Raw genomic sequence first — 24451 nt, forward strand, 5'->3', positions numbered from 1 at the left:
TATAATGTTGAATTCTATTGGCTAGAATTTTTTTGAGAACCTTTGCATCTATATTTATGAGAGAAACTGGTCTTTAATTTTCTTTTGGAATATCCCTTCCTTTTCTTTGTTCTGAAATAGTTTGAGTAATACTGGTGTAAGCTCTCCTCTGACTGTTTTGTAGAAATCTCCAGTGAAGGCATCTGGGCCAGGGTTTTTTTTGTTGTTGTTGTTGTTGGGAGCTTTTTTTTTTTTTAATTACCTTTTCAGTCTCTTCTCTTGTTGTGGGTCTGCTTACATTTTCGACTTCAGTTTGTGTTATGTAATGTGTTTCTAGAAATGTGCCCATTTCCTTTAGGTTTTCAAATTTGTTGGGAGTACAGTTTTTCATAGTACTATGTTATGATCCTTTTTATCCCAGTTGGGTCTGTTGTAACGTCCCCCATTTTTTTCTTATTTGGGTTATTTGTGTCCTCTTCTGTGTCCTCTTCTTTTGTCAATTTGGCCAGTGGTTTGTTGATTTAGTTGATCCTTTCAAAGGACCAACTTTTGGTTTTGTCGATTCTTTCTGTTGTTTTTCTGTTCTCTCATTTATTTCTGCTCTGATCTTTATTATTTCCTTTCTTCTGGTGGCTGTGGGCTTCTTTTGCAGTTCTCTATTTGTTCAAGTTGTGTAGCAGATGTTTTGATTTTGTCACTTTCTTCTATTTTAATATGTGCACCTTTTGCTGTAAATTGACCTCTGAGCACTGCCTTTGCTGAGTCCCAAAGGTTTTGGTATGATGTGTTTTCATTTTCATTTGATACCAGGAATTTTTTGATTCCATCTTTGATTTCTTCTGTTACCCAGTGGTTTTTAAGCAGAGTGTTATTCAGTTTCCATGTATTTGATTTTTCCCCATGCTCTTCTGTTTTTAATTTTTACTTTGATGGCATTATCATAAGAAAAGATACTTTGTATTATCTCAATGTTTTGCGTTTTGCTGAGGGTTTCTTTGTGGCCTGAGATGTGGTCTATTCTGGAGAACATTCAATGTACACTGGAAAAGAATGTGTCCTTTGCAGCTGTTGCATGGAGTGTTCTATGTATGTCTGTGAGGTCAAGTTGGCTGATTGTGCCCTTTAGACCTTCTGTACCTTTGTTGAGTTTCTTTCTAGATGTTCTCTCCTTTACCGAGAGTGGTGTGTTGAAGCCTCCTACTATTATTGTGAAACTATCAATTTCTCTTTTCAGTGCTGTTTGAGTTTGTTTTATGTATTTTGGAGCCCTGTCATTGGTGCATAGATATTTATTATGGTTATGTCTTTATGATGGATCATCCCTTTCATCATTATATCATGCCCTTCGTGGTCCTTTATGGTGGATTTTGTTTTAAAGTCTTTTGTGTCTGAGATTAATGTTGCCACCCCTGCTCCACTTTGATAGCTGTTTTCTTGATATATTTTTTCCATCCTTTGATTTTTATTTGTATGTAAGGTGTGTCTCTTGTAGACAGCATATTGATGAGTCCTGTATTTTTATCCATTCTGTCACTGTGTGTCTCTTTACGGGTCCCTTTTTTTAGGCTATTTACGTTCAGTGTAATTGTTGGTAGGTGTGAGTTTATTGCTATCGTTTTGCAGTGTTTTTTTTATTTTGTGGTGCTGACATTTTCTTTGTTCCTCTTACTGTCCTGTGCTGAATTCCTTTTGATTGTGGATTTTTTGTTTGTTTCTTAAGTTTTTATAATTTTTGTGTTTACGAGACTTCCAGTTTTTGTTCTGTGTTTTGATGAGTAGGTTTGTTAAGTTTCTCTGTGGTCGCTTTTAAATTTACCCTTATCTTCTGAAGTTTGAGCCAGTCTTTTACTACTTGGTATTGTCTTGACTTCCTCTCCATTTTAAAGTTCTATGTCTACACCATTTATTCCCTCTTTTATTGTTCTGATATTATTATCATTTACAGATTTACCTTTCTCGTTCCCTGTTGTAAATCTTTTAGTTTTGTTGTATCCTTGAGAGTTCATTACCTAGATTGGTATCTGGTTGATGCAGTCTTGCATCCTAGATTCAGGCTGATGTTGTTGGTTCTATAACCAAAGGACTCCCTTTAAAATTTCTTTTAAGTTTTGTTTGGTTTTTACATATTCCCTTAGTGTCTGTTTATCTGGAAATGCTGTAATTTCACCATCATATCTGAGGTAGAGTTTTGCAGGATATATTGTTCTTGGTTGGCAATTTTTTTCTTTCAAAGTTTTATATATGTCATCCCATTGCTTTCTTGCCTGCATGGTTTCTGCTGAGTAATCAGAGTTTGGTCTTATTGATTCCCCTTTGCATATGACTTTTCATTTTTCTGAAGCTGCTCTCAGGAGTTTTTCTTTGTCTTTGGTTTTAGTGAGTGTGATTATGACAAGTCTTGGTGATTTGCTTTTGTGATCTGTCCTATATAGTGTTTGTTGAGTTTTTTGGATTGTCAGTTTTTCATCCAGCATTATATTGGGGAAGTTTTCTGTCAGCAATTGTTGAACGATCCTCTCTGAGTTTTCCATTTTCTTTTCCAGTTCTAGAACTCCAAACACTTGCAAATTTTTGTTTTATATTGCATCCCACATTGTCCTCAGGGTTTTCTCATTTTTCTTTGTTCTTTTCTCTGATTTTTCCTCAAAGTGGTATGCAAGAAATTATCTTCAGTTTTGCTGGTCCTGTCTTCATTGTTTCAAACCTGCTCCTCAAAGCTTCTATGACGCAGTCCATTTCTGAAATCTTGTTTATCTTTTGGGTTTGTGATCACTGTTTTTTTAATGATTTCTACTTGTGAGTTTGTTTTGACCTTTTGTTTCTGTATTATTTTCCTGAGTTCTTCCATTGTTTTATCTGTCTTTTCCATGATTTTGTCTGTGTTTTCTTCATTTTTGTTTCTTTTTCCTTCATCTCTTAGATAGCCCTGAATTTTAGAGATTCATATTCCCTTTCAGCGTAGTTTCAGTGTGTTTCCTTCTACTGGAAGATCATCTGGTGTTTTATTTTGGACTCCTGCTGGAACTATTCTTTTCTGTTTTTTTTTTTTTTTTTTTTTTAATATGTTTTGATATTATCTGCTGTCTTCAGGACATTCAGAAGTTATGTTCTTACTTTATTGCTTGTAGATTTGTTTGTTTTGTCTTGCTTTTTTGTTTTATTTGGTTATGTCTGAGCAGGTGAGCTGGACATTCTTTGTTGTTTGCTCGTCTGCAGGCACGATAGTTCTCACCGCCTTGTCCAATGAGCAGGGCCAATCTCTCAGCTATGGTGCAACAGGGCAGGACCAGGGGAGGGGGAGGGGCTGTGATGGGCCATTGGTAGCATGTACTGGGTATGACAGGGCAGAGCTGGGGGGGGGCAGTGCAAGGCAGGTTCCGGTAAACTGCACCTATGCCACTCAGTGGTGTGATACTCAGAGTGGGGTGCAGATAGGCAGGAAGGAAGAAGGAGGATGTGATGTGTGGAGCTAGGTGGGTGTGGGAAAGAAGAGAACGAGGAGAAAGAAACAGTTGCCAAGAAAAAGAAAGTGCTGAGGGAGACTTTCATTGGAGTGGCATAGACCCAGGGAAACGATGTGCTGGTGGCTTTCTCACTGGGTGGTGTGACACAGCCCATCAAGAAGGGACATATATGGCTCATGCAGCTAGGTGGGTGGGAGAAAGGGAAGGGAGAGAGAGATAAGAATGTAGATTTAAAAAAAAGAAAAAGAGAAAGGTACATGCACAGAGGTGGTCAGGATAAAAGGAAGCAAGATAGAAAGAGACAAGAAACTGAGAATAAAAAGAAGAAAAAAATGCCCCAAGGGATCCCACTGGAAGTGGCTCCCTAGTCAAGTTGTGCTTCACGCCTGTCAAGAAGGAGTAAAGATGGTACATGGTACAAGGTGTTCAGGAGAAGGGGAAGGAAGGAAGTTAGAGAGAGACAAGAAACCGAGAAAAGAAAAAAAATCTTCTGAGGGAGCCCACTGGTGTGGTGGCACAGACTGTGGAAGAGGCTCCCCAGATAAGTGGCACTGCATAGCCCATCAAGAAGCAGCAGAGATGGCGCACGGCTTCAGGTGTCCAGGAGAAAGAAAAGGGAGGGAGGTGGAGAGAGACAAGAAACTGGGAGAAGAAAAATAAAATGCCCCGAGGGAGCCCTGTGTCTTGGTGGCTCAAATCAGAGAAGTAGTTCCCCAGCTGAGCGGCACTGCGCAGCCCATCTAGAAGGAACAGAGATGGCACATGGTGCCAGGTGCTCAGGAGAAAAGAACAGAAGGGTGGTAGAGAGAGACAAGAAACTGAGAAAAAAAAAATACCCAAGGGAGCCCACTGGCTTGGCAGTGCAGAACTTGGACATGGCTCCCCAGCTGAGTAGCACTGCACAGCCCATCTACAAGGAGCAGAGATGGCTCACAGCACCAGGTGTTCGGGAAAACAGAAAAGAATAAAGTTAGAGAGAAGAAACCAAGAAATGAAGAAAAACAAAAAGAAAAAAAAATGCCCCCAAAGAGCCCACTGGCGTGGTGGCACAGACTGGGGAAGTGGTTCCCCATCCGAGCCACTGTCATGAAGGAGCAGAGATGGCACATGGAGCCAGATGTTTGAGAGAAGGGAAAGGAAGGAGGTGAGAGAGAGACAAAACAAAAAGCTGTGAAATGCAACAAAAAAATGGCAGTGAAGGAGGCAGCTGGTGTGGGCAGTGTGAATGTAAGTGGCAAGGAGCTGGTGTCTCCCCAGTTGAGTGGCCTCGGCCCTCCAGAAAGCAGCGGAGGCTGAGCCAGGGGAAGAAAGTTGGGAGATGGAAAAGCGTGTGTCACTGGTTTCCGGGTGTTCTGTCTCCTGCTTGGAGCTCTGTGAAGCTGCCTTCCCATATTCCCTGTTCCCTTTTCTTGGTGGCTGAGCTGTCCAAGATGGCAAAGCTGTGACTCATTAGCTGATAGGGGACCTTCATTCTGTAGCTCTGCTTGCTCTTTGTTCTCTGTTAGTTTCTTACTCCATTCGGTTCTTGGTTGAGTTCTTTATCTGTCCATTCGACGCTTAGGGTTCCAGAATTTTGTTTTTTACTTAATTTTTTGGGTCTTTGCTGTGGAGGTACGGCATGGTGCTTTTGTCTATGGTGCCATGTTCGCTCTGCCTCCAGTAGTTATATTTTTAGTTTTCTGAGGAACTGCCATGCTGTTTTCCACAACAGTTGTACCATTTACATTCCTACCAGCAATGGATCCAAAAAAGAAACAAACCAAATCCATTGCTGTCGAGTCAATTCCAACTCATAGCAACCATAGAGAACAGAGTAGAATCTGCCCCATATGGTTTCCAAGGAGCACGTGGTAGATTCGAACTGCTGACCTTTTGATTAGCAGTCGTAGTTCTTAACCACTGTGCCACCAGTGTTTCCAGCAATGGGTAGGGATTCCAGTTTCCCCACATCCTTGCCAACATTTGTTATTTTCTTTTTTTTTAAATACTTGCTATCCTAGTGGAAATGAAAATGCTATCTCATTGTGGTTTTGATTTGCATCTCTTTGATGGCTAATAACCATGAGCATCATTTCATGTGTTTGGTGGTCATTTGAAATGTTCTCTTCGGTGAAATGTCTGTTCAAGTCTTTTACCCATTTTGTGATTGGGTCATTTGTCTTTTTGTTGTCAAGTTGTCGAAGTTTTATAATATGTATTTTGGTTATTCTTGTCAGATATATGGTTTCCGAGGATATTCTCCCAGTCAGTAGCTTGTCTTTTCAGGATTTTTTGGAAAATCTTTTGATGAACAAAAGTTTTAAATTTTTATGAGGTCCCATTTATTTTTTTCTTTTGCTGTTTGGGCTTTTGGTATTAGATAATCCGTTGATGAAAGCTAAGGCTGTTGCCCCTCCTTGTTCTTCTAAGGATTTTATGGTTTTAATTTGCACATTTATGTCCTTAATCCATCTCGAATTTGTTTTCGCATATGGTGTGAGAGGCATGTGGAAATCCGATGTTCATTTTTATGCATGTGGAAATCCAATTTCCCCAGCACCGTTTATTGAAGAGACTCTTCTTTCCCCATCGAATGGACTTAGCACCCTTGTCAAAAATCTATACACATGTGTAGAAATAGCAGTTAAGGTCTTTGTCAAACATTTTTAAAAAATACTTTTAAACTTCAAGAAAGTTACTTAAAATAGAAGCTTGGTCACTCAGCTTACAACATATAGTACTAAAAATAACTTGTAATTCTGCTTAGCTATAAAGTAACATTTTAGCTTTACAGTAATATTTTTTGTGATACCTCTTAACGTCCAGAATGGTCATTACTCCTGTTTTTGCAGGTGTGATGTTAATAGTTCTTACACCCAGCCAGTTGGTTGGTGTCAACAGAATGGAAGAACTCTGATTGCACTGCAAGGTGAGTGGACCAGCTAGGTTGTCCCTGAAGTCAGGCCTGTGTGAATTAAAAGGCATATATTTTTTTGTTGTTAATGCCAACCACATTTCAGTACAAGGTGTATGATGAAAATACCATGTAAAATTCTTTTGATCACCAAGTGACCCAAATGTTTGAAATCTGCACATCCTTCTCTGTAATGAAAATGGACTGTGTTTATAAAGATGTATTGTTGTTGTTGTTGTCATCAAGTCGATTCTGAGTCATGGTGACTCCACATGTGCACAGTAGAGCAGCTCCATAGGGTTTTCAAGGCTGTGACCTTTCAGAAGCAGATCACCAGGCCTGCCTTTGGAGGTACCTCTGAGGGAGTTTAAACTGTCAACCTTTTAGGCAGTAGTAGAGCACTTAACCATTTGCGCCACTCAGGGACTCCTAAAGATGTACTGGGCATCCATTAAAAAAAAGTTGCTGCTTAGGGAATTTTATCCAACAAAATGAGTACTGTTGCCAAGGGCCAACATTTAAAGCCAGCTACTCCCAGTTACACAATTTATCTTGTAACTGAATTTATTAATGAACTACGAGATTATCAAGTATAGTTAATTTTGGAATGAAATGTAGAAATCTAAGAAGTGAGAATTAACTTCACAGTGAGTCTCCAGATTTGTCAGACTGCCTTTACCAAGCCAACTTAATGGCTTAGCCAAACACTGAAATAAGGACTCCTAATTGTTTACATTACATTCCCATTGTAGAAATATTTAGAGACTTGATCTATCAGATTTCTTTGGTTTTTAATTTAAAAATGAATTAATATAGTGGCTGTCTAATCTTGAATTTTTAAAATAAGCATTCCAGGAGAAGTCTATTTTCTTTAAATAAAAAATGCACAGGAGAAAATGTAGAGTAAGGATATGCTATTCTAGAGGTGAGCAAATGTGCCTTTTAATTTGAATGACTAGAGTTTTGCTGGTTTTAAATCTTTAAGTATAGAAAAACATTAGGATTTTCCATTAAATCTTGAATTTGGTGAAAAAATTTAAGAATTAAAAGCAATCAGCAAAACAAACAAAAAACCCCCAGTCTATTAAAAAATATCCAATTAGTCTTGGGAGGTTTTATGAAATATTTAACAATTTTCTCAAATGCTAGTTTTGACACATAGAGACAGATTTAGGGATGTTTGTCCCATTTCTCTGTAAAAATGATTAATGCTAACTTTAGTTCCTTAAAATGAGGTGAAATGTTTGTCAGGTCTGGAAACATGAAGTTTGAGTTGGTGTGCCTGGAGGTACATCATGTACCCCTTCCCACCTCTGTAGTGAGCACCTTCTCCACTGCTTCCACTGGTGCTCACCAGACTTCATGGACAGCCTCAGGTTTAAGTCCGTCGCCTTGTCTCTTGGTGCCATGTGAGTCTAGAAATATTCTGTGCAGCACATTAGGAGTTGGATATCCAAAGACTCACCATCATTGACATGAACCAAGGAGTAAGGGAGAAAACTTCTCACCGCCCGGAAGAGTCTGAGCTTCTAGGCCCTGCTAGGATGTGATAGGAGACTGTTTATAGTTCATAAAATCAATGATGTGGCCACAGAGCTCAATTCATGTTTGTAGCTTTCAGTGTAGAATTGATTGTTTATGAATAGAGTCTGCATGCTGAAATATGAGTTATAGTTTGACCATAGACTAATTTAGTAGGAGAAATTCTTCAGTGTCAAATGATCTTTTCTAAGAGGTTTAAAATTCTTGAGTGGAATTGCTCAAGCATATAGTAAGTCTATATTTAACCATTTGAGGAACTGCCAGGCTGTTTTCCACAGCAACTGTACCATTTCAGTCCCCACTAACAGTATGTAAGCGTTCCAGTTTCTCCACATCCATGTCAAAACTTGTTATTGTCTGTCAGTTTATAGCCATCCTAGTCGGTGTGAAGTGTTATCTCATTGTGATTTTGGTTTGGATTCTCCTAATGACTAATGATGTTGAGCATATTTTTGTGTGCTTATTGCCATTTATACATTCTTTTGAGAAATATCTATCAAATCCTTTGGCCATTTTTAAATTATGTCATCTTTTTATAATTGGGCTATAAGAGTTCATTATGTGTTCTGAATATTAGACCCTTCTCAGATATATGACTTTCAGGTATTTTTTTCTGTTCTGTGGTTTTTTTTTCTCCACTTTATTTACAGTGTCCTTTGAAGCAAAAAAGTTTTTAATTTTGATGAAATTCAGTTGATGTATTCTTTTGTTTGTGCTTTTGGTATATAACCATTGCCTAACCCAAGGTCGCAAAGATTCAGAACTATGCTTTCTTCTAAGAGTTTTATACTTTTAACTCTTACATTTGCGTCTGTGATGCATTTTGAGTTAATTTTTGTATACAGTGTGAAATAGGAGCCCTAATTTATTCATGCATTTATATAGTTACTCTACTATTATTTGTTGAAGAGACTATTCTTTCCTCATTGAATGGTCTTGGCACTGTTGGAAATCAGTTGACCATAGATGTATGCCATTATTTCTGGACTCTCAAATCTATTTCATTGGTCTATATGTGCCTCTTTACACCAGTACCACATTCTCTTGATAACTGTAGCTTTGTAGTAAGTTATGAAATCAGGAAGTGTGAGTCCATCTCTGTTCTTTTTTTTCAACATTGTTTTAGCTATTCTGAGTCCCTTGAATTTCCCTATAAATTGTGATATCAGCTTGTGAATTTCCACAAAACATTTCAGCTGGGATTTGATCAATTTGAGGAGTATTACCATCTTAACAACATTGTTTTCCAATCCATGAGCAGGGGATATCTTTTCATTTATTTAGGTCTTCTTTAATTTCACAGTAATATTTTGTAGCTTTCATTTTACAAGTATTGCACTTCTTTTATTAAATTTGTTTCAAAGTATTTTATTCTCTTTTATGCTATTATAAATGGAATTTTCTTTATTTTTTGTATTGTTCATTGCTGCTCTGTGGAAATACAATTGATTTTTGTATGTTCATCTTATATCCTGCAACCTTGCTGAACTTGTTTATTAGTTCTAATAATTTTGGGGTGGATTTATTAGAATTTTCTAGGTACAAGACCATGTCATCTACAGAGATAGTTTTACTCCTTTTGTTCCATTGGGATGCCTTTTATCATTTGCCTAGTTGCCCTGGCTAGATCCTCTAGCACAATGTTGATAGAAGTGGCAAGAGCAGACATCCATTCCTTGTTCCTGAATTTATGAGGAAAAGTTACAGTCTTTCACTATTAAGTATGATGTTAGGGATGGGTTTTTAGGAGAAGCTGTTTATCAGGTTTAGGAAGGTCTCTTCTACTTCTCATTTTATAGTATTTATGTCATGAAAGGGTGGTCCTTTATTCTACCAATATGGTGTTATTATGTTAATTGATTTTCATATGCTGGACCACTCTTATTTTCCTGGGATAAACCCCACTTGGTCTTTGTGTATAACCCTTTTTTACATGGGTTCAGTTTGCTAGCATTTTGTTGAAGATTTTTGCCTCTGTTTTCATAATCTCTTCCACTGTGTACATGTCTTTATTCATAATAGGGTATCTAAGGCAGCTCTGAGGGTGAAGGAAAAACATGAGGAACAAGAAATTGCAAAGTTCAGTTTTATAACTTGTTCATCCACAGGATGATCAATTATCTTAGGAGGAACTTGGCTGTGTCATAAAGGGGTCTCTTCTTATGGTACTGCAGGGGGCTTACCCTGCATGGTGACCTTCATTGAACCCTAGGCAATTTCTTACTTGGTAAGGTGATATGTAAAATGAGAATTTGAGTAGATCAGCCCTATAGTCAAGGTACAAACAAGATGGTGGAGTGCAATGAAAATATATACAAACGAGCCATGAGCAAAAATTGGGTGAAGGCAATTAAAGCTCAGCATTAACCAAAATTGCTTAAAGCTGGTGATGAGTAATGATCATTCTGGCCTGTAGGTTTGTGTGAAAACCTGAGGGCATCAAACATGTTGGATTACTGCTAACTGCATAAGGGAGAAAGAAATGAAGCCACAGATAGTCGGCAGGGTCCTGAAGCCACCTAATAGGATACTGTGTATCTTAGGTCGTTCACAAATGGGAATTTAAACATTAGGTTTTAAAAGGAAAATCAGCCATCTCAAATCATCTCCAGATATCCCTTCCCCTGAGACAAGCTGGAGCTAGGACTGCTTGATAAGTATGTACCTATATTTTTAGCATATAAATATAAGCAAAGGATAGAGAAATTAAGAATTGTTCATTTGAATAATTTGATTCAGGTAGTCGTTTGTCTCCAGCATTTGTTAGCTGTAGTTATTTTGCCAAAAGTTAATTTTTATTTTAAACTGCATTTTATGCCTATGGACTTTTACAGTAGATTTTATTTTCTTGTTGCAATTATATTGTCAAAAATGTATTTGCTATACCTGTCATAGCCTATGTATGTGTATGTGAGAGTATGTCTGTGTGCATGCATGTATGTGTGTATGCGCCTGTGTGTAGTTGTACTTCTGAGAGCAATTAAAAGTGCTTACAAGTAGAGCACCATATGCTGATGGGTATCGCTGCCCCTGACGTATGTGCAAATTTTCTTAGATTCCAGTTAAAAGAACCTACGGTGGGGGAGGGGAGAAGGCCAATTTTTAAAACATGTAAATTATAAAATAAATGTAAAGGTGCTTTTCACCAATGAAAATTTAAGGTGTTAGATATTCTCTTCGATATCTTTCTTGTGACAGCTTTGAAAAATATGGCAGGGCTTTCTCTTCCTTCAGGAGAAGCAGCCTGCTGGGATTTTAGCTGAAGTTACAGAATGAGAAAAAGGCGTTAGGTAGATCTGTATCAAACCCTAATACCACAAGCCTCACTGTTTGAAGAAGACAGGCTCCTCTAAGTAGGGTGGTTGGGCCTCACAGCGAGATCTTGATCTTCATTCAGGAGGGACAGGTAATGCCCCACTAAGAATCACCTCATTACAAATAGGGGTTGATCTGATCCTTTGGTTCATGTAAAATCGCCTAAAGCACAGCCCTAGGTGGTACATCATGTGGCTAGCTCTGTACGCTTAGGCATTAGATTGGCCTGTTAAAGACTGTTAAAATGATTATCAGCGGAAATTTAGATTTCTTGCTTTTTCCATTATCTTGAATGGTATTGCTCTTTAGAAAGTAATTCTGGTTGCTTTGTACATTCACGAAATTTTCAGTGCTCTGTGCTGCTTGGAGTGGCTTGTTTACCAGTTAAAACAGTATTGAGGAGGTTTTCTGAGTGTGAAAATCTGTTGTGTAATTGATGGCAGGACCCACCCACCCCCTCCTGCACACCCCAGGCAGGTAGGGGAAGTCTGCAGAGCCCTGAGGGCTGTGTGGGCCTGCTGACTGCACTGGGGGCCGCCTGCCCCTGGAGGAATGATAGGCCAGCAGAGAGCGCCTCTCCAGAGCACACACTGCAAGTACACCCAGATTCAGTTCAGTCCAGCGCTTGTTTCTTTAATGGCCTCTATGGGAAAACCAAATAAGAATAAAACATGATGCTTGCCCTGAAAGAAGGCATGTGTGTGTGTGTATGTGCATAAAACAGCTTTATTGAGATACAATTCATATATCATGTAATTCACCCATTGGAAGTGTATAATTCAAAAGTTTTTCAGTATATTTACAGTGTTGTATAACCATCACCACAAAAAAAATTTCTAACAATTTCATCACCCCACCTAAGAAATCCTATACCAGTCAGGCAGTTATCACACCTTAATCAACCCATCACCCCTGAAACCTCTGGCGACCGGTAGTCTACCTTCTGTCTTTATAGATGTGCCCTTTCTGGATACTTCATATAAATGTTGTTGTTAGTTGCTGTTGAGTCGATTCTGACTCATGCTGACCCCGTGCATGCAGAGTAGAACTACTCCACAGAGTTTTCAAGGCTTTGAGTCTTTGGAAGGAGATCACCAAGCCTGTCTTCCAAGGTGCCTCTGGGTGGGCTCTAGCCACCAACCCTTTCACCTAGTAGATGAGCACTTAACCGTTTGCTTCACTCAGGGACTCCTTCGCATAAATAAAATCATATAATGTGTGGCTTTTTGTATCTGACTTTTTTCAGTTAGCAGACTGATTTTTGGGTTCCCCCATGTTGTAACATCTATCAGGACATCACTTCTTTTTATTTCTAAATAATGTTCTGCTGTATGTATGTACCACATTTTTAAAATCCATTCATCAGTTGATGGACGTTTGGGTTGTTTCTACTTTTTGCTAGTATATATAATGCTGCTGTGAGGTTAGTGTACAAGATTTGGCTTGAACACATACATTCAATTCTCTTGGGTATATACTTAGAAGTGGAATTGATGGGTGATGTGGTAATTCTATGTATACCTTATTGAGGAACTGCCAGATTGTTTTCTGCACCAACTGTACCATTTTACCTTCTACTGGCAGTGGATAAGAGTTCCAATTTTTCTACATCCTTGCTAACATTTGTTATTGTCTGCCTTTGTTTATACCCACCTGAATTGTACATGTTGAGGTTGTTGAAATGGTGTATCTTTGACTATGAATGCTTTGACTAGAAAAAAAATTAAACAAAGCAACAACAACAGCAACAACAACAAAAAAAACAAGCAAACACATACATGCAGAACAAACAAGCAGATTGAACCCAGGCTCACATGTTGCATTTACTTTCATGTCTTGTTTGTATCTTTCATTCCGCAATAATTCTTCAGTCTTTCCTTGACTTTTATTGATTTGACACTTGTGAGAATTGGTGTTAGCTGCTGTTGAGCCAGCCCCCAACTCATAAGACACCGTGTACAATGGGATTGGATTGTGGTGATCTGCAGAGTTTTTTAAAACGCCCCCCACTTTGGGCTTGTCTGATGTTTCCTTGTGATTAGATCTGGGTTATGCCTTTGGAGGAAAACCACAGGAGAGATGTGGTGTTCTCGCTTTGATAAGGCGGAGCATGATTTCAGTCTATCCTGTTCCTGAATGTCAACTTTGGTCACTGGGTTAAAGTGGCATCTGCCAACTTTCTCTACTGGAAAATTACTCTTTTTCCCATTGTAATTACTAAATATTTGGTAGGAAGTTACTCTGGGATTATGTAAATATTCTGTTCCTCATCAAACTTTTACCCGGTAGTTTTTAGCCTCCATTGGTGCTTCTTGGATGAATTGTTAGTATGATGTTTGTCACATGGTGATTTTCTGATTCTGTCATTCTTTCTGTATTTGTTAGTTGGCTTTTCTTCTTCTAAGGAGCCCTGGTGGCATAGTGGTTTAAGTGCTTGGCTGCTAACCAAAAGGTCCGCGGTTTGAACCACCAGCTGCTCCTCAGGAGAAAGATGAGGCAGTCTGCTTCTGTAAAGAATTACAGCCTTGGAAACCTATGGGGCAGTTCTACTATGTCCTATAGAGTCGCTGTAAGTCAGAATCAACTTGATGGCAATGGGTTTTTTTTTTTTTTGGGTTTCCTCTTTTGCCATTATTTTGTTTATTTATTTTTTAAACTTGTAGTGGTATGGAGCTGTGGATTCCTGTTTTATTCATTGGGCTATAATCTGTTTCTGTCATTAGGAGGACCATTGATGAGGGAAGATGGGATGTGAAGATTAGTGAGCAATCTTCCTTGCCCTCGGGGCTGGCAGTCTACCCGGGACTGTTTGTTAAGTAATTAACTGTCACAGAGGTCCAGCAAGGCATTTACTCAAAGAGGTAACACCTGACCAGGAAGAGTAGGAAATGGTTCATGGAGAAAACGATATGATGGAGGTATTGCTCTGTCACAATTTCCCACAAACTTAGTGGTTTAAAATGACACAAATTTATTATCTTACCGTTCTGGAGGTCAGAAGTCTGAAATGAGTCCCACTTCAGTTTTGAAGTATTAATAAGGAATTAGTGGGATGGGTAGATTGAGGCCATTTTATGAAAGACCCTTAAAAGCCAGGATGAGGTGTTTATATGCAGAGCTGTGATGTGACTCTGTTTAGGAAGGATTTACGTGGTCATAGTAGGCCAGATTAGAAAGGAGGGACTTTCTACAGTATGTGAAAATAAGGAGAATGGGCTTTAACCAAAAGCAGAAAAAAACCAACGTTGTCATCGAGTTGATTCCGACTCATAACCAGGGCAGTGGATATGGGGCTAGGAGGACGTAAAACACTTGGGATTATTGTTTGATTTGGCAAGTGTCTGAACAAGAAGACACTTAGGAACTCTTTATTCACAGTTTCTTGTAGTCTGGCGGACTCTAAATTGATGGGCTAGAGAAATAAATTCGGTTCTCTTACCTACCCAGGCTCTATTTCTTCTTGTAAATATCCTGTTGTTCAACAGTAAATGTATTTTAATGTGATAACAGAGAGCCACCCAAAGGGGGGAAGATACTAAGGTTGTAGTGGGACAATTTCTGTGGCCATTTAATACAGCGTGAGATACTGTTGTAGGTAATTGTATCTGAATCTCGGTAGACAGTCTTATCCAGGGGTCCCGTGAGACAGCTTTACTGTGATTCCATTAGTAGGTGATACCTGCCACTGCTAGCACAGGCTGTCGTCATCTTTTATCTTGTTCTTAACTCGACTGCAGATCAATATCGCTGTTTCCCCATGGCATTTCACGCCAAGTGAATTCTCTACACATTTTATACAAACAGCGTAAAAAGATAGTGTTCTCTTTCTCTGTAAAGAGTGCTCAGTCAGCCAAGCTCTACACTGCAGGAATTAAAAGTTTATTTTATCATTAGATCTTTTATACTTTACACCAATGAAGTGAAGCAGTGGGCTTCTATAAGTTAAACTTCCTTAAAGTAAAAGTTAGGAATACTTTTTGCTTATTATAAAACTATAGGAAATCTGTAAAATATGAAACTTTATATTGAAAAAAACAAAAGTTTTAATCTCACAGAGTTTAGCGTTATTATTCTTTCATTTATTAAATCATTTTTTTTTTTTTACCTACATATAGTTAATTTAAAAAATTAGATCTCTGATCTTACTGGTCATGCTGCTTTTTTTCTTTTACTTGAAAATGTAATTTGAACATATTCCCTTATCTTTAAGTAGTCTTTGATTTATGACTACATAATTATCTATGAATATACTACAATTTATTTAGGTTTTTCCTTTGCGTTGGACACTTTTTCTAGTTCCAATAAATAATGATGTGGAGGATGACGTTTTAAAGGAATTGTTATATATATTTGTTATTTCTTTGTAGTTGTAAGTGAACTTATTGGATTAAAGAATATAGAAACAATTCTGAACATTTTGTAAATATTGCCAGATTACCTTTCGTAAATTCTTTTTCTAGTTTATCCTTTCAGCAATGTTAGAAAATTCAGACATGAGAAAGGAAAAAAAAAAGAACAAAACTAGATCTCTCAAAATACAGGTACGCTTTTATTATGTTAGCAAGGACCATATTTATTATTTGTTTTTCTCCCATTTTGTCCTCAAGTCCTGATATGTAAAAATGCTCAATAAATCATAATTTCTATTAAATGTTCACTAAAATAACTCATACACATAGTTGTATTACAAGTCTTATAAATGAAAAAAAACATCGGTTCTCTCCCATTCTCCTTTCCCCCAAATTCCTTCTATCGAGGGGCAAAAATGGTACTTTTGACATTTATGTCCATTTTCTCAAGCTTGTGTTTGTGCTGCTACATCTTGCTATGTGGAGCCCTGGTGGCGCAGTGGTTAAGCGTTCGGCTGCTAACCAAAAGGCGGGCAGTTTGAATCCACCAGCCGCTCCCTGGAAACTCTAAGGGGCAGTTCTACTCTGTCCTAGATGGTCGTTATGAATTGGAATCGGCTCAATGGCAGTGGGTTTGGTTTTTTTTAATTGTTAAATGCTGCTTACATTATTCAGTTTTACCTCTTCTACTACTCACCTAAGCAGTAACTTCCCAATGCATATAGTATTTCCTTAAAAAATTAATACAGGTATCCCCCACTTTTTGAAAGTTTGCTTTACACGACTTCACTTTTATGAAAGACCTACATTAGTACCTGTTTTCGCTAACAGAAAGAAATCTGAAGAGAATTTTTGCTTTTACGAAAAAAGGTAAAAAGTAGAAATAGCATTCAGTATTTGTTTTGCGGTGAGCCGTTAAAGAGGCAGTGCGCACCCCAAGCAGCCGGAGTGGCGTCTCCAAGCTCCTTCTCTGGGAACTACAGCCAGCATCTCAGCATCAAGCCGCCGTAGCTTTGAACTGTGTCTGTGAAACTACACTGTGAATACATTATTTCTAGTTTTACAAGCTCATATTTATGACATCATTTCTGCTTTTACTATATGTTAATGTTATTTTAGATTTTATGTGTTATTTGGTATGTTTTTATAGGTTATGATGTTTTGGGTCTGGGAAAGCTCAAAAATTTTTCCAATATAAATTAATGATAATTGCTTCTTAGCTTTATATGATTTGCGCTTAAGAAAGGTTTCATAGGAACATTCTTCTTTTGGATAATGGGGAAAAACATGTAATTATGTTTAAGAGTATACAATTAAAAAAAAAAATCAGAGTTTCATAGGATTACGTTTCTTTTCCTCATAACATTTTGTTTTCCCTAGAGTTGATAATTGCTTCATTTTTTGTCTGTATAGTTTTCTGTTTATATAGCACTAAGTCATCTTCACATTCCCCACTGGAATAGAATTCCAGGTTAAAAATAATTTTCCTCAGAATTTTGAGGAAATTCCCTTTCCCATTGCTTTCCAACTTCAAGTTAGTTTAATGTCATTACTGGTTTTTGTACATGACCATTATCCCCACTTACTATGTCTTTGGGGTCTTCTCTTTAAATCTAGTCGTCTGAGCTGTCACAGTGCTATGCCTTCATGAGGGTGTTTTTCATTCATTGTGTCAGCACTCTGTGGAAACTTCGAATCTGGAAAGCCTTTCCTTCATTTCTGAAAAATTATCTTGATTTATGTCTTTGATAAATTACTCCCATCTGTTTTGTTTTTCTGCAACTCCCATAATCTGGAAAATATAGCTCCTGGACTGGTCTTTTGATTATTTATTTTTTATCTTCAGTTTTCCATCTCTCTATGTCTGTTAACTTTATTGTCCGTGTTACATAATTTCTCAGGAATATTTTATTTTCTAGATATACCTGTCCCTTCCCCCCTTTTAAAAAGTCAGGTTTATTGAGGTATTATTTATATAGAGTTAAATTCATTCTTTTTTAGTCATACAGTTCAGTGAGTTCAAATAATGTGTAGAGGCCTGAAACACCTTAACAAGTTACAGAATCTTTTGATTACCTCCCAAAATTCTATCCTGCTCTTTTGTAGTCAATTCCCCCCTCCTACTCTCAGCCCCAGAAAACCATTGATTCCACTTATGTTCCTACAATTTTGCCTTTTCTAGAATTTCATATAATAGAATCATATCATATGTAGCTTTCTGTGTTTGGCTTTTGTCATTTAACGTAATACTTTTGAGATGCATTATTTTTTTGTGTATATAGGCAGCCTCCAGGTTACAAATGAGATCCGTTCCTATGTCTGTCTTTAAGTCGAATTCGTAGGTGAATCAGAACAGTTACATACGGGTCTGATTTAGTGTCAGTCAAATGTTAAGAGCCCTGGTGGCACAGTGGTTCAAGTACATGGCTACTAACTGAAAGGTCAGCGGTTCAAACCCACGGGTCACTCCTTGAGAGAAAGATATGGCAATCTGCTTTGGTAAAGATTTATAGCATTGGAAATTGTATGGGGCAGTTCTCCTTGTCTTATATGGATGCTATGAGTTGGAATTGACTCAGTAGCAGTGGGTTTGGTTTTGGAGTCAGATGTTTGTCTTAGTATATAGTATATGTTTTACGTTTGTATGCATATAAAGGAGGTCAGGTGGTATAGTGGCTAAAAGCTTGGCTGAGAGCCAAAAGATTGGCAGTTTGGATCCACCAGCTGCTCCTTAGAAGCCCTATGGGAGCAGTTCTACTGTGTCTTATAGGGTTGCTATGAGCTGGAATCCATTCTACAGCAATGGATTTTTATGCATATAAAACATTTAAGAAACACTTCACGAGTGTCACAAAGTAGTGCTTGCGTTTGTTACGAACCATTGTATTTAAGTTGGATTTTTTTTCTTTTTTATTTTTATTTTGTTTTAAGTGAAAGTTTACAAATCAAGTCAGCCTCTCATACAAAAATTTATATACGCCTTGCTATATACCCCTAGTTGCTCTCCCCTTAATGAGACAGCACACTCCTTCCCTCCATTCTCTATTTTTGTGTCCATTCAGTCAGCTTCTGACCCCCTCTGCCCTCTCATCTCCCCTCCAGACAGGAGCTGCCCATATAGTCTCATGTGTCTACTTGTTCTAAGAAGCTCACTCTTCATCAGTATCATTTTCTATCCCATAATCCAGTCCAATCCCTGTCTGAAGAGTTGGCTTTGGGAGTGGTTCCTGTCTTGGGCTAACAGAAGGCCTGGGGACCATGACCTCTGGGGTCCTTCTAGTCTCAGTCAGACCAGTAAGTCTCGTCTTTTTACAAGAATTTGAGGTCTGCATCCCACTGCTCTCCTGCTGCCTCAGGCGTTCTCTGTTGTGTTCCCTGCCAGGGCAGTCATCGGTTGTAGTTGGGCAGCATCTAGTTCTTCTGGTTTCAGGCTGATGTAGTCTCTGGTTTATGTGGCCCTTTCTGTCTCTTGGGCTCATAATTACCTTGTGTCTTTGGTGTTCTTCATCCTCCTTTGATGCAGGTGGGTCGAGACCAATTGATGCATCTTAGATGGCCACTTGCTAGCGTTTAAGACTCCAGACACCATGCTCCAAAGTGGGTTGCATAATGTTTTCTTAATAGATTTTATTATGCCAGTTGACCTAGGTGTCCCCTGAAACCATGGTCCCCAAACCCCTGCCCCTACTATGCTGGCTTTTGAAGCATTCGGTTTATTCAGGAAACTTCTTTGCTTTTGGTTTAGTCCAGTTGTGCTGACCTCTCCTGTATTGTGTGTTGTCTCTCCCTTCACCTAAAATAGTTCTTATCTACTATCTAATTAGTGAAAACCCCTCTTGCTCCCTCCCTCCCCTCTCTTGTAACCATTAAAGAATATTCTTCTCTGTTTAAACGGTTTTTCGAGTTCTTATAATAGTGGTCTCATACAACATTTGTCTTTTTGCAAGTGACTAATTTCACTCAGCATAATGTCTTCCAGATTCCTCCAAGTTATGAAATGTTTCACAGATTCATCATTGTTCTTTATCGATGCGCAGTATTCCATTGTGTGGATGTACCATAATTTATTTATCCATTTATCTGTTGATGGGCACCTTGGTTGCTTCCATGTTTTTGCTGTTGTAAACAGTGCTGCAGTGAACACAGGTGTGCATATATCTGTTTGCGTAAAGGCTCTTATTTCTCTAGGATGTATTCCAAGGATTGCTGGGTCGTATGATAGTTCTATTTCTAGTTTTTTAAGGAAGCGCCAAATTGATTTCCAAAGTGGTTGTACCATTTTACATTCCTACCTGCAGTGTGTAAGTGTTCCAGTCTCTCCACATTAAGTTAGATTTTTAATACAATAGGCTTTATGGCAGTTCGTTCTTAAGTACGAATGTCTGTAAGTCAGACATTCTTAACTTGGGGACTTATTGTGCCAGTAGTCTGTTCTTTTTTATTGTAGAGTAGTGTTACATTTTATGGACAATTTGCTTATTCGTTCTATTGAAGGATTTTGGGGTCATTTTCAGTTTTCCGTTATTATAAATAAAGCTTCTCTAAAGATTCATGTTCAGGTAAGCATTCCTTGGGCGAACATTTAGGAGTGAGATTGCTGAGTCTCATTTTTTTCTTTATAAGAAATTGCCCAAGTCTTTTCCATAATGGCTCCACCATTTTGTGTTCCCAGCAGGAATATATGAGCGTTCTAGTTGCTTTGCATCCTCACCACCACTTATCAGTTTTTAAAATGTTAGCCTTTTGATAAGTTTATAATGGTGTTTCATTGTCTAAGGTTGGGTTCTCTAGAGAATCAAAACCAGTAAAGCCTATAAATACATATATAAAGAAAAAAAAAGTTGTTTTTTTTTTTTTTTTTATAGAGAGGTTTATATCAAGGAAGTGGCTCACGTGATTGTAGAGGTTGAAATGTCCCAAGTCTGTGTATCAGGATAGAGGCTTCCCTCAATTCACGTAGCCACAGGGTCTGGTGAACCCAAGATTGACAGGTTGGAGAGCAGGGCTCCTGCTTTCAGGGTGCAAGGAGCAACAAATTCAAGATCTGCAGATAAGCTGATAGCTTAAGTCCCAAGAGCCGAAGGTCAGACGAACAGGAGGCAGTGCAGGATCCAGAGAAAGCAAAGAAGCCAGAACTGCTTATATTTGGATGCAAGCCATACCCCCAAGGGAACTCTCCCTCAACTGATTGGCTATTCACAGCAGATCACATGGGAGTGATCACATATAAACACTGAGAATCATGGTCCAGCCAAGTTGACACACAATCTTAACCATCCCATTCACTATGGTTTTAATTTGCTTTACTTAATGGTTAATGATCTTAAGTATCATTTTGTGTTTTTATTTACTATTAATATCTCTTGAGTGAAATGTCTATTGAAAACTATGTCCATTTTTTAAAAATTTGATTCTTTTCTTATTGTTGAGTTTTTAAAGTTCATATAAAGAATATATATAAAAACCTGGAATCGATCTCTTTACCAGATATATTTTGCAAGTATTTTGCCTTGGTTTATCGGTTGTCTTTTCATTTTCAGAAAAGTGTTGTTTGAAGACTAGAATGTATTTTGATGAAGTACAGTTAATCAGTTTTTTTTTTTTTCTTTCATGGTTCATTCTTTTTGTGTCCTCAGAAATCTTTTCCTGTCTCAAGGTCACAAATATTTTCTCCTAACTTTCAGTGAGATTGATTTTTGAGTGTTGAACTAAGCTTTCATTCCCAGAATGCAGTTCTTTCTGTTATGTATTATTAGATTTGATTTCTTAGTAGTTTGTTAAGGATTTTAACACCATGTTTGTAAAGGATATTGAACTGTGGTTTTCTTGTTATTTCTTTGCCTGGATAATGATGACTTCATAAAGGAATCAAGAAGGTATTCTTCACTTTTATAGTTTCTGAAAGAGAGGGCAAATCATTAGTATTGTTTATTCTTCAAATATTTGGTAGAATTCACCAGTAAAGCTATTTGGGCTTGAAGTTTTGTTGGTGGGAAGGTTTTAAACTATGAATTCAATTTCTTTACTAGATAAAGAACTATTCGGTCTGTCTGTTTTTTTCTTATGGAGTAAGCTTTGGTAATTAGTGTCTGTCAAAGAATGTGTCCAGTTCATCTGTACTATTAAATTTATTGGCATAAAGGTCATAATGTTGTTGGCGTTAGTTGTTAGTTACTGTCAAGTTGGCTCCAATTCATGGTGACCTTATGTGTAACAATGAAATGTTGCCCGGTCCTGCATTATTTCCGTGCATGATCTTTGATACATTTGAACCCATTGTTGAGGCTATTGTGTTAATCCATCTCATTGAGGGTTTTGCGTGTTTTAACTGACCTTCTACCAACATGGTGTCCTTTTGTAGCAATTGGTCTTTCCTAATGACGATCTCAAAGTAAGCAAGACAAAGGCTCACCATCCTCGCTTCTATGGAACGTGCTGGGTGTATTTCATAATAGTTCCTTATTATACTTTTGGTGCCTGTAAGATCTGTGGTTACGTCCCCTCCTCCTTTCCTAGTGTTGGTAATTTTTGTTTTCTCTAATTTCTTTCTTTCTTTCTTTCTTTTTTTTTTAATCTGTATGGCTAGAAGTTCATCGGTTTTATTAATGTTTTCAAACAATCAGCTTTTGGTTTTCATTGATTTTTTTCTTTTGTTTTCTATTTTCAATTTGATTTCTTAATATTTATTGTTTCTTTCCTTCTATTTGCTTTAAACCTTATGGGGCAGTTCTACTCTGTCCTACAGGGTTGCTATGAGTCAGAACCAGCTTGACAGTAAATAAATAAAAATAAAAATTTTAATTTTTTTTTAATAACAACAGCATTTGCTTTGGTTTTAATTTGTTTTCGTAGCTTTCAAGGTTGAAGCTTAGAGTATTGACTATAAACTTCTCTTAGTTTTCTATGGCTGCTATATCAAAATACCACAAAATGGGTGGTTTTAGAGAACAGAAACATGTTTTCTAACAGTTAGGAGACTAGAAGTCCAAATTCAGGGTGTGGCTCTAGGGAAAGGTCCTTCTTTGTCTATTTCAGCTTCTAATAGCTGCAGCGCTCCTTGGCATTCTTAGGCTTGTAGGTTCATCTGCCTCTGTCATCATGTATCATCTCTCCTTCCCTGCATGCGTGCCTCTGTGTCTATTCTGTTTTTTTATAAGATACTTCTCAGAAGGAATTAGTGTTAGGATCAATCCTACTCTAGAATGACCTTATTAAGATAACAAAGGAAATCCCCTATTTCCAAACAGGATCACATTCACAGGTGCAGGGGTTAGGATTACAATATATTTTGGGGGACACAATTGAATCCATAGCACTTATTTTCTAATATTAACATTCAATACTATAAATTTTTCTCTAAACATTGTTTCAGCTGCATCTCACCAATTTTGATGTATTCAGTTTTTATTTCTATTAAATTAGAAAACAATTTTTAGGACCTTTTTTACTGTGCTTTAGATGAAGCTTTACAGAGCAAATTATTTTCTCATTAAAGAGTTGATAAACATATTGTTTTGTGACATTGGTTGCCAACCCCATAGATGTGCCAACATTCTCCCATTTTTGACCTTGGGTTCCCTATTACCAGCTTTCCTGTCCCCTCCTGCCTTCTTGTCCTTGCCCCTGGACTGGAGTGCCCATTTAGTCCCATTTTGTTTTATGGGCCTGTCTAATCTTTGGCTGAAGGGTGAACCTCAGGAATAACTTCAGTACTGAGCTAAAAGGGTGTCTGGGGGCCATACTCTCTGGGTTTCTCCAGTCTCTGTTAGACTAGAAAATCTGGCCTTTTTTCATGAGTTAGAGTTTTGTTCTACATTTTTCTCCAGCTCTGTCGGGACCCTCTATTGTGATCCCTGTCAGAGCAGTCAGCGGTGGTAGCTCGGCACCATCTAGTTGTGCTGGACTCAGTGTGGTGGAGCATGTGGTAGTTGTGGTCCATTAGTCTTTGTGTCTTTGATTTTCTTCATTCTCCCTTGATCCAGATGGGATGGGACCAGTGGAGTATCTTAGATGGCCACTCACAAGCTTTTAAGACCCCAGATGCTACTCACCAATGTAGGATGTAGAACATTTTCTTTAAAAACTGTTATGCCAGTTGAATTAGATATTCCTGAATACCGTGGTCCCCAGCCCTCAGCCCAATAATTCGGTCCCTCAGGGAGTTTGGATGTGTCTGTGAAACATCTATGACCTTACCTTGGTTGAGTTTTGCTGACTTCCCCAGTACTGTGTGCTATCTTGCCCTTCACCAAAGTTACCATTTATCTATAGTTAGTGTTTCCATTAAAATATTTTTAAATTTTCCCTATGGCATTCTGTCTAACTTATGGGTTTTTTAGAAGTAGATTGTTTAATTCAAAAACATGTGGGTTTTTTTTCCTATATCTTTTTGTCACTTATCTCTAATTTCATTTTATTGTTTTCAGAGAACATCTTTGTATGATCTATATTCTTCTAAATATATTGAATTTGGTTTTCTATGTGACTTATTTTTGCTGTTAGAATATACAAAGCAGAGCATATACCAATTCAATAATTTCTAAATGCATAATTCAGTGACTTTGATTACATTCTTTGAGTTGTGCTGCCATTCTCCCCCTGCTTTTTTGAGTTGTTCCTCCCCGTTAACATAAGCTCATTGCCTGCTAAGGTTCCTATCTGATCTTTTCAGTTGCTGTTGTCAATTTGATCCCATATAGATAGTTCTTAAAAGAACATAGTGCTCAAGGCGAATGTTTTTTACTAGTTAAACTAAACTATTGTTTGGTTTTATGAAGATGTTAGAGGATACATTTGGTTTAAATTTTAAGGCACTAGGCAATGAACTAGGAGGTAGAACAGAAGGACTAAACATGTTATTAGGTCAGTTAACTGGGACAGCCCATGAAACCATGACCCTAAACCTCCAA

The 24451-nt window shown here is 37.9% G+C and overlaps 1 protein-coding gene across 1 annotated transcript in view; it reads left to right on the top strand.

Moving 5' to 3' along the window:
- Positions 1–24451, top strand: part of L3MBTL4 (L3MBTL histone methyl-lysine binding protein 4) — a 547866-nt gene that overhangs the window by 62436 nt on the left and 460979 nt on the right. Inside the window, 1 exon segment of the mRNA XM_010587124.3 lies at positions 6275–6351. Within this exon segment, the coding sequence (XP_010585426.1) occupies positions 6275–6351 (77 nt within the window).

This window comes from Loxodonta africana, chromosome 11 (genome assembly GCF_030014295.1).
Source record: "Loxodonta africana isolate mLoxAfr1 chromosome 11, mLoxAfr1.hap2, whole genome shotgun sequence".
NCBI lineage: Eukaryota > Metazoa > Chordata > Mammalia > Proboscidea > Elephantidae > Loxodonta > Loxodonta africana.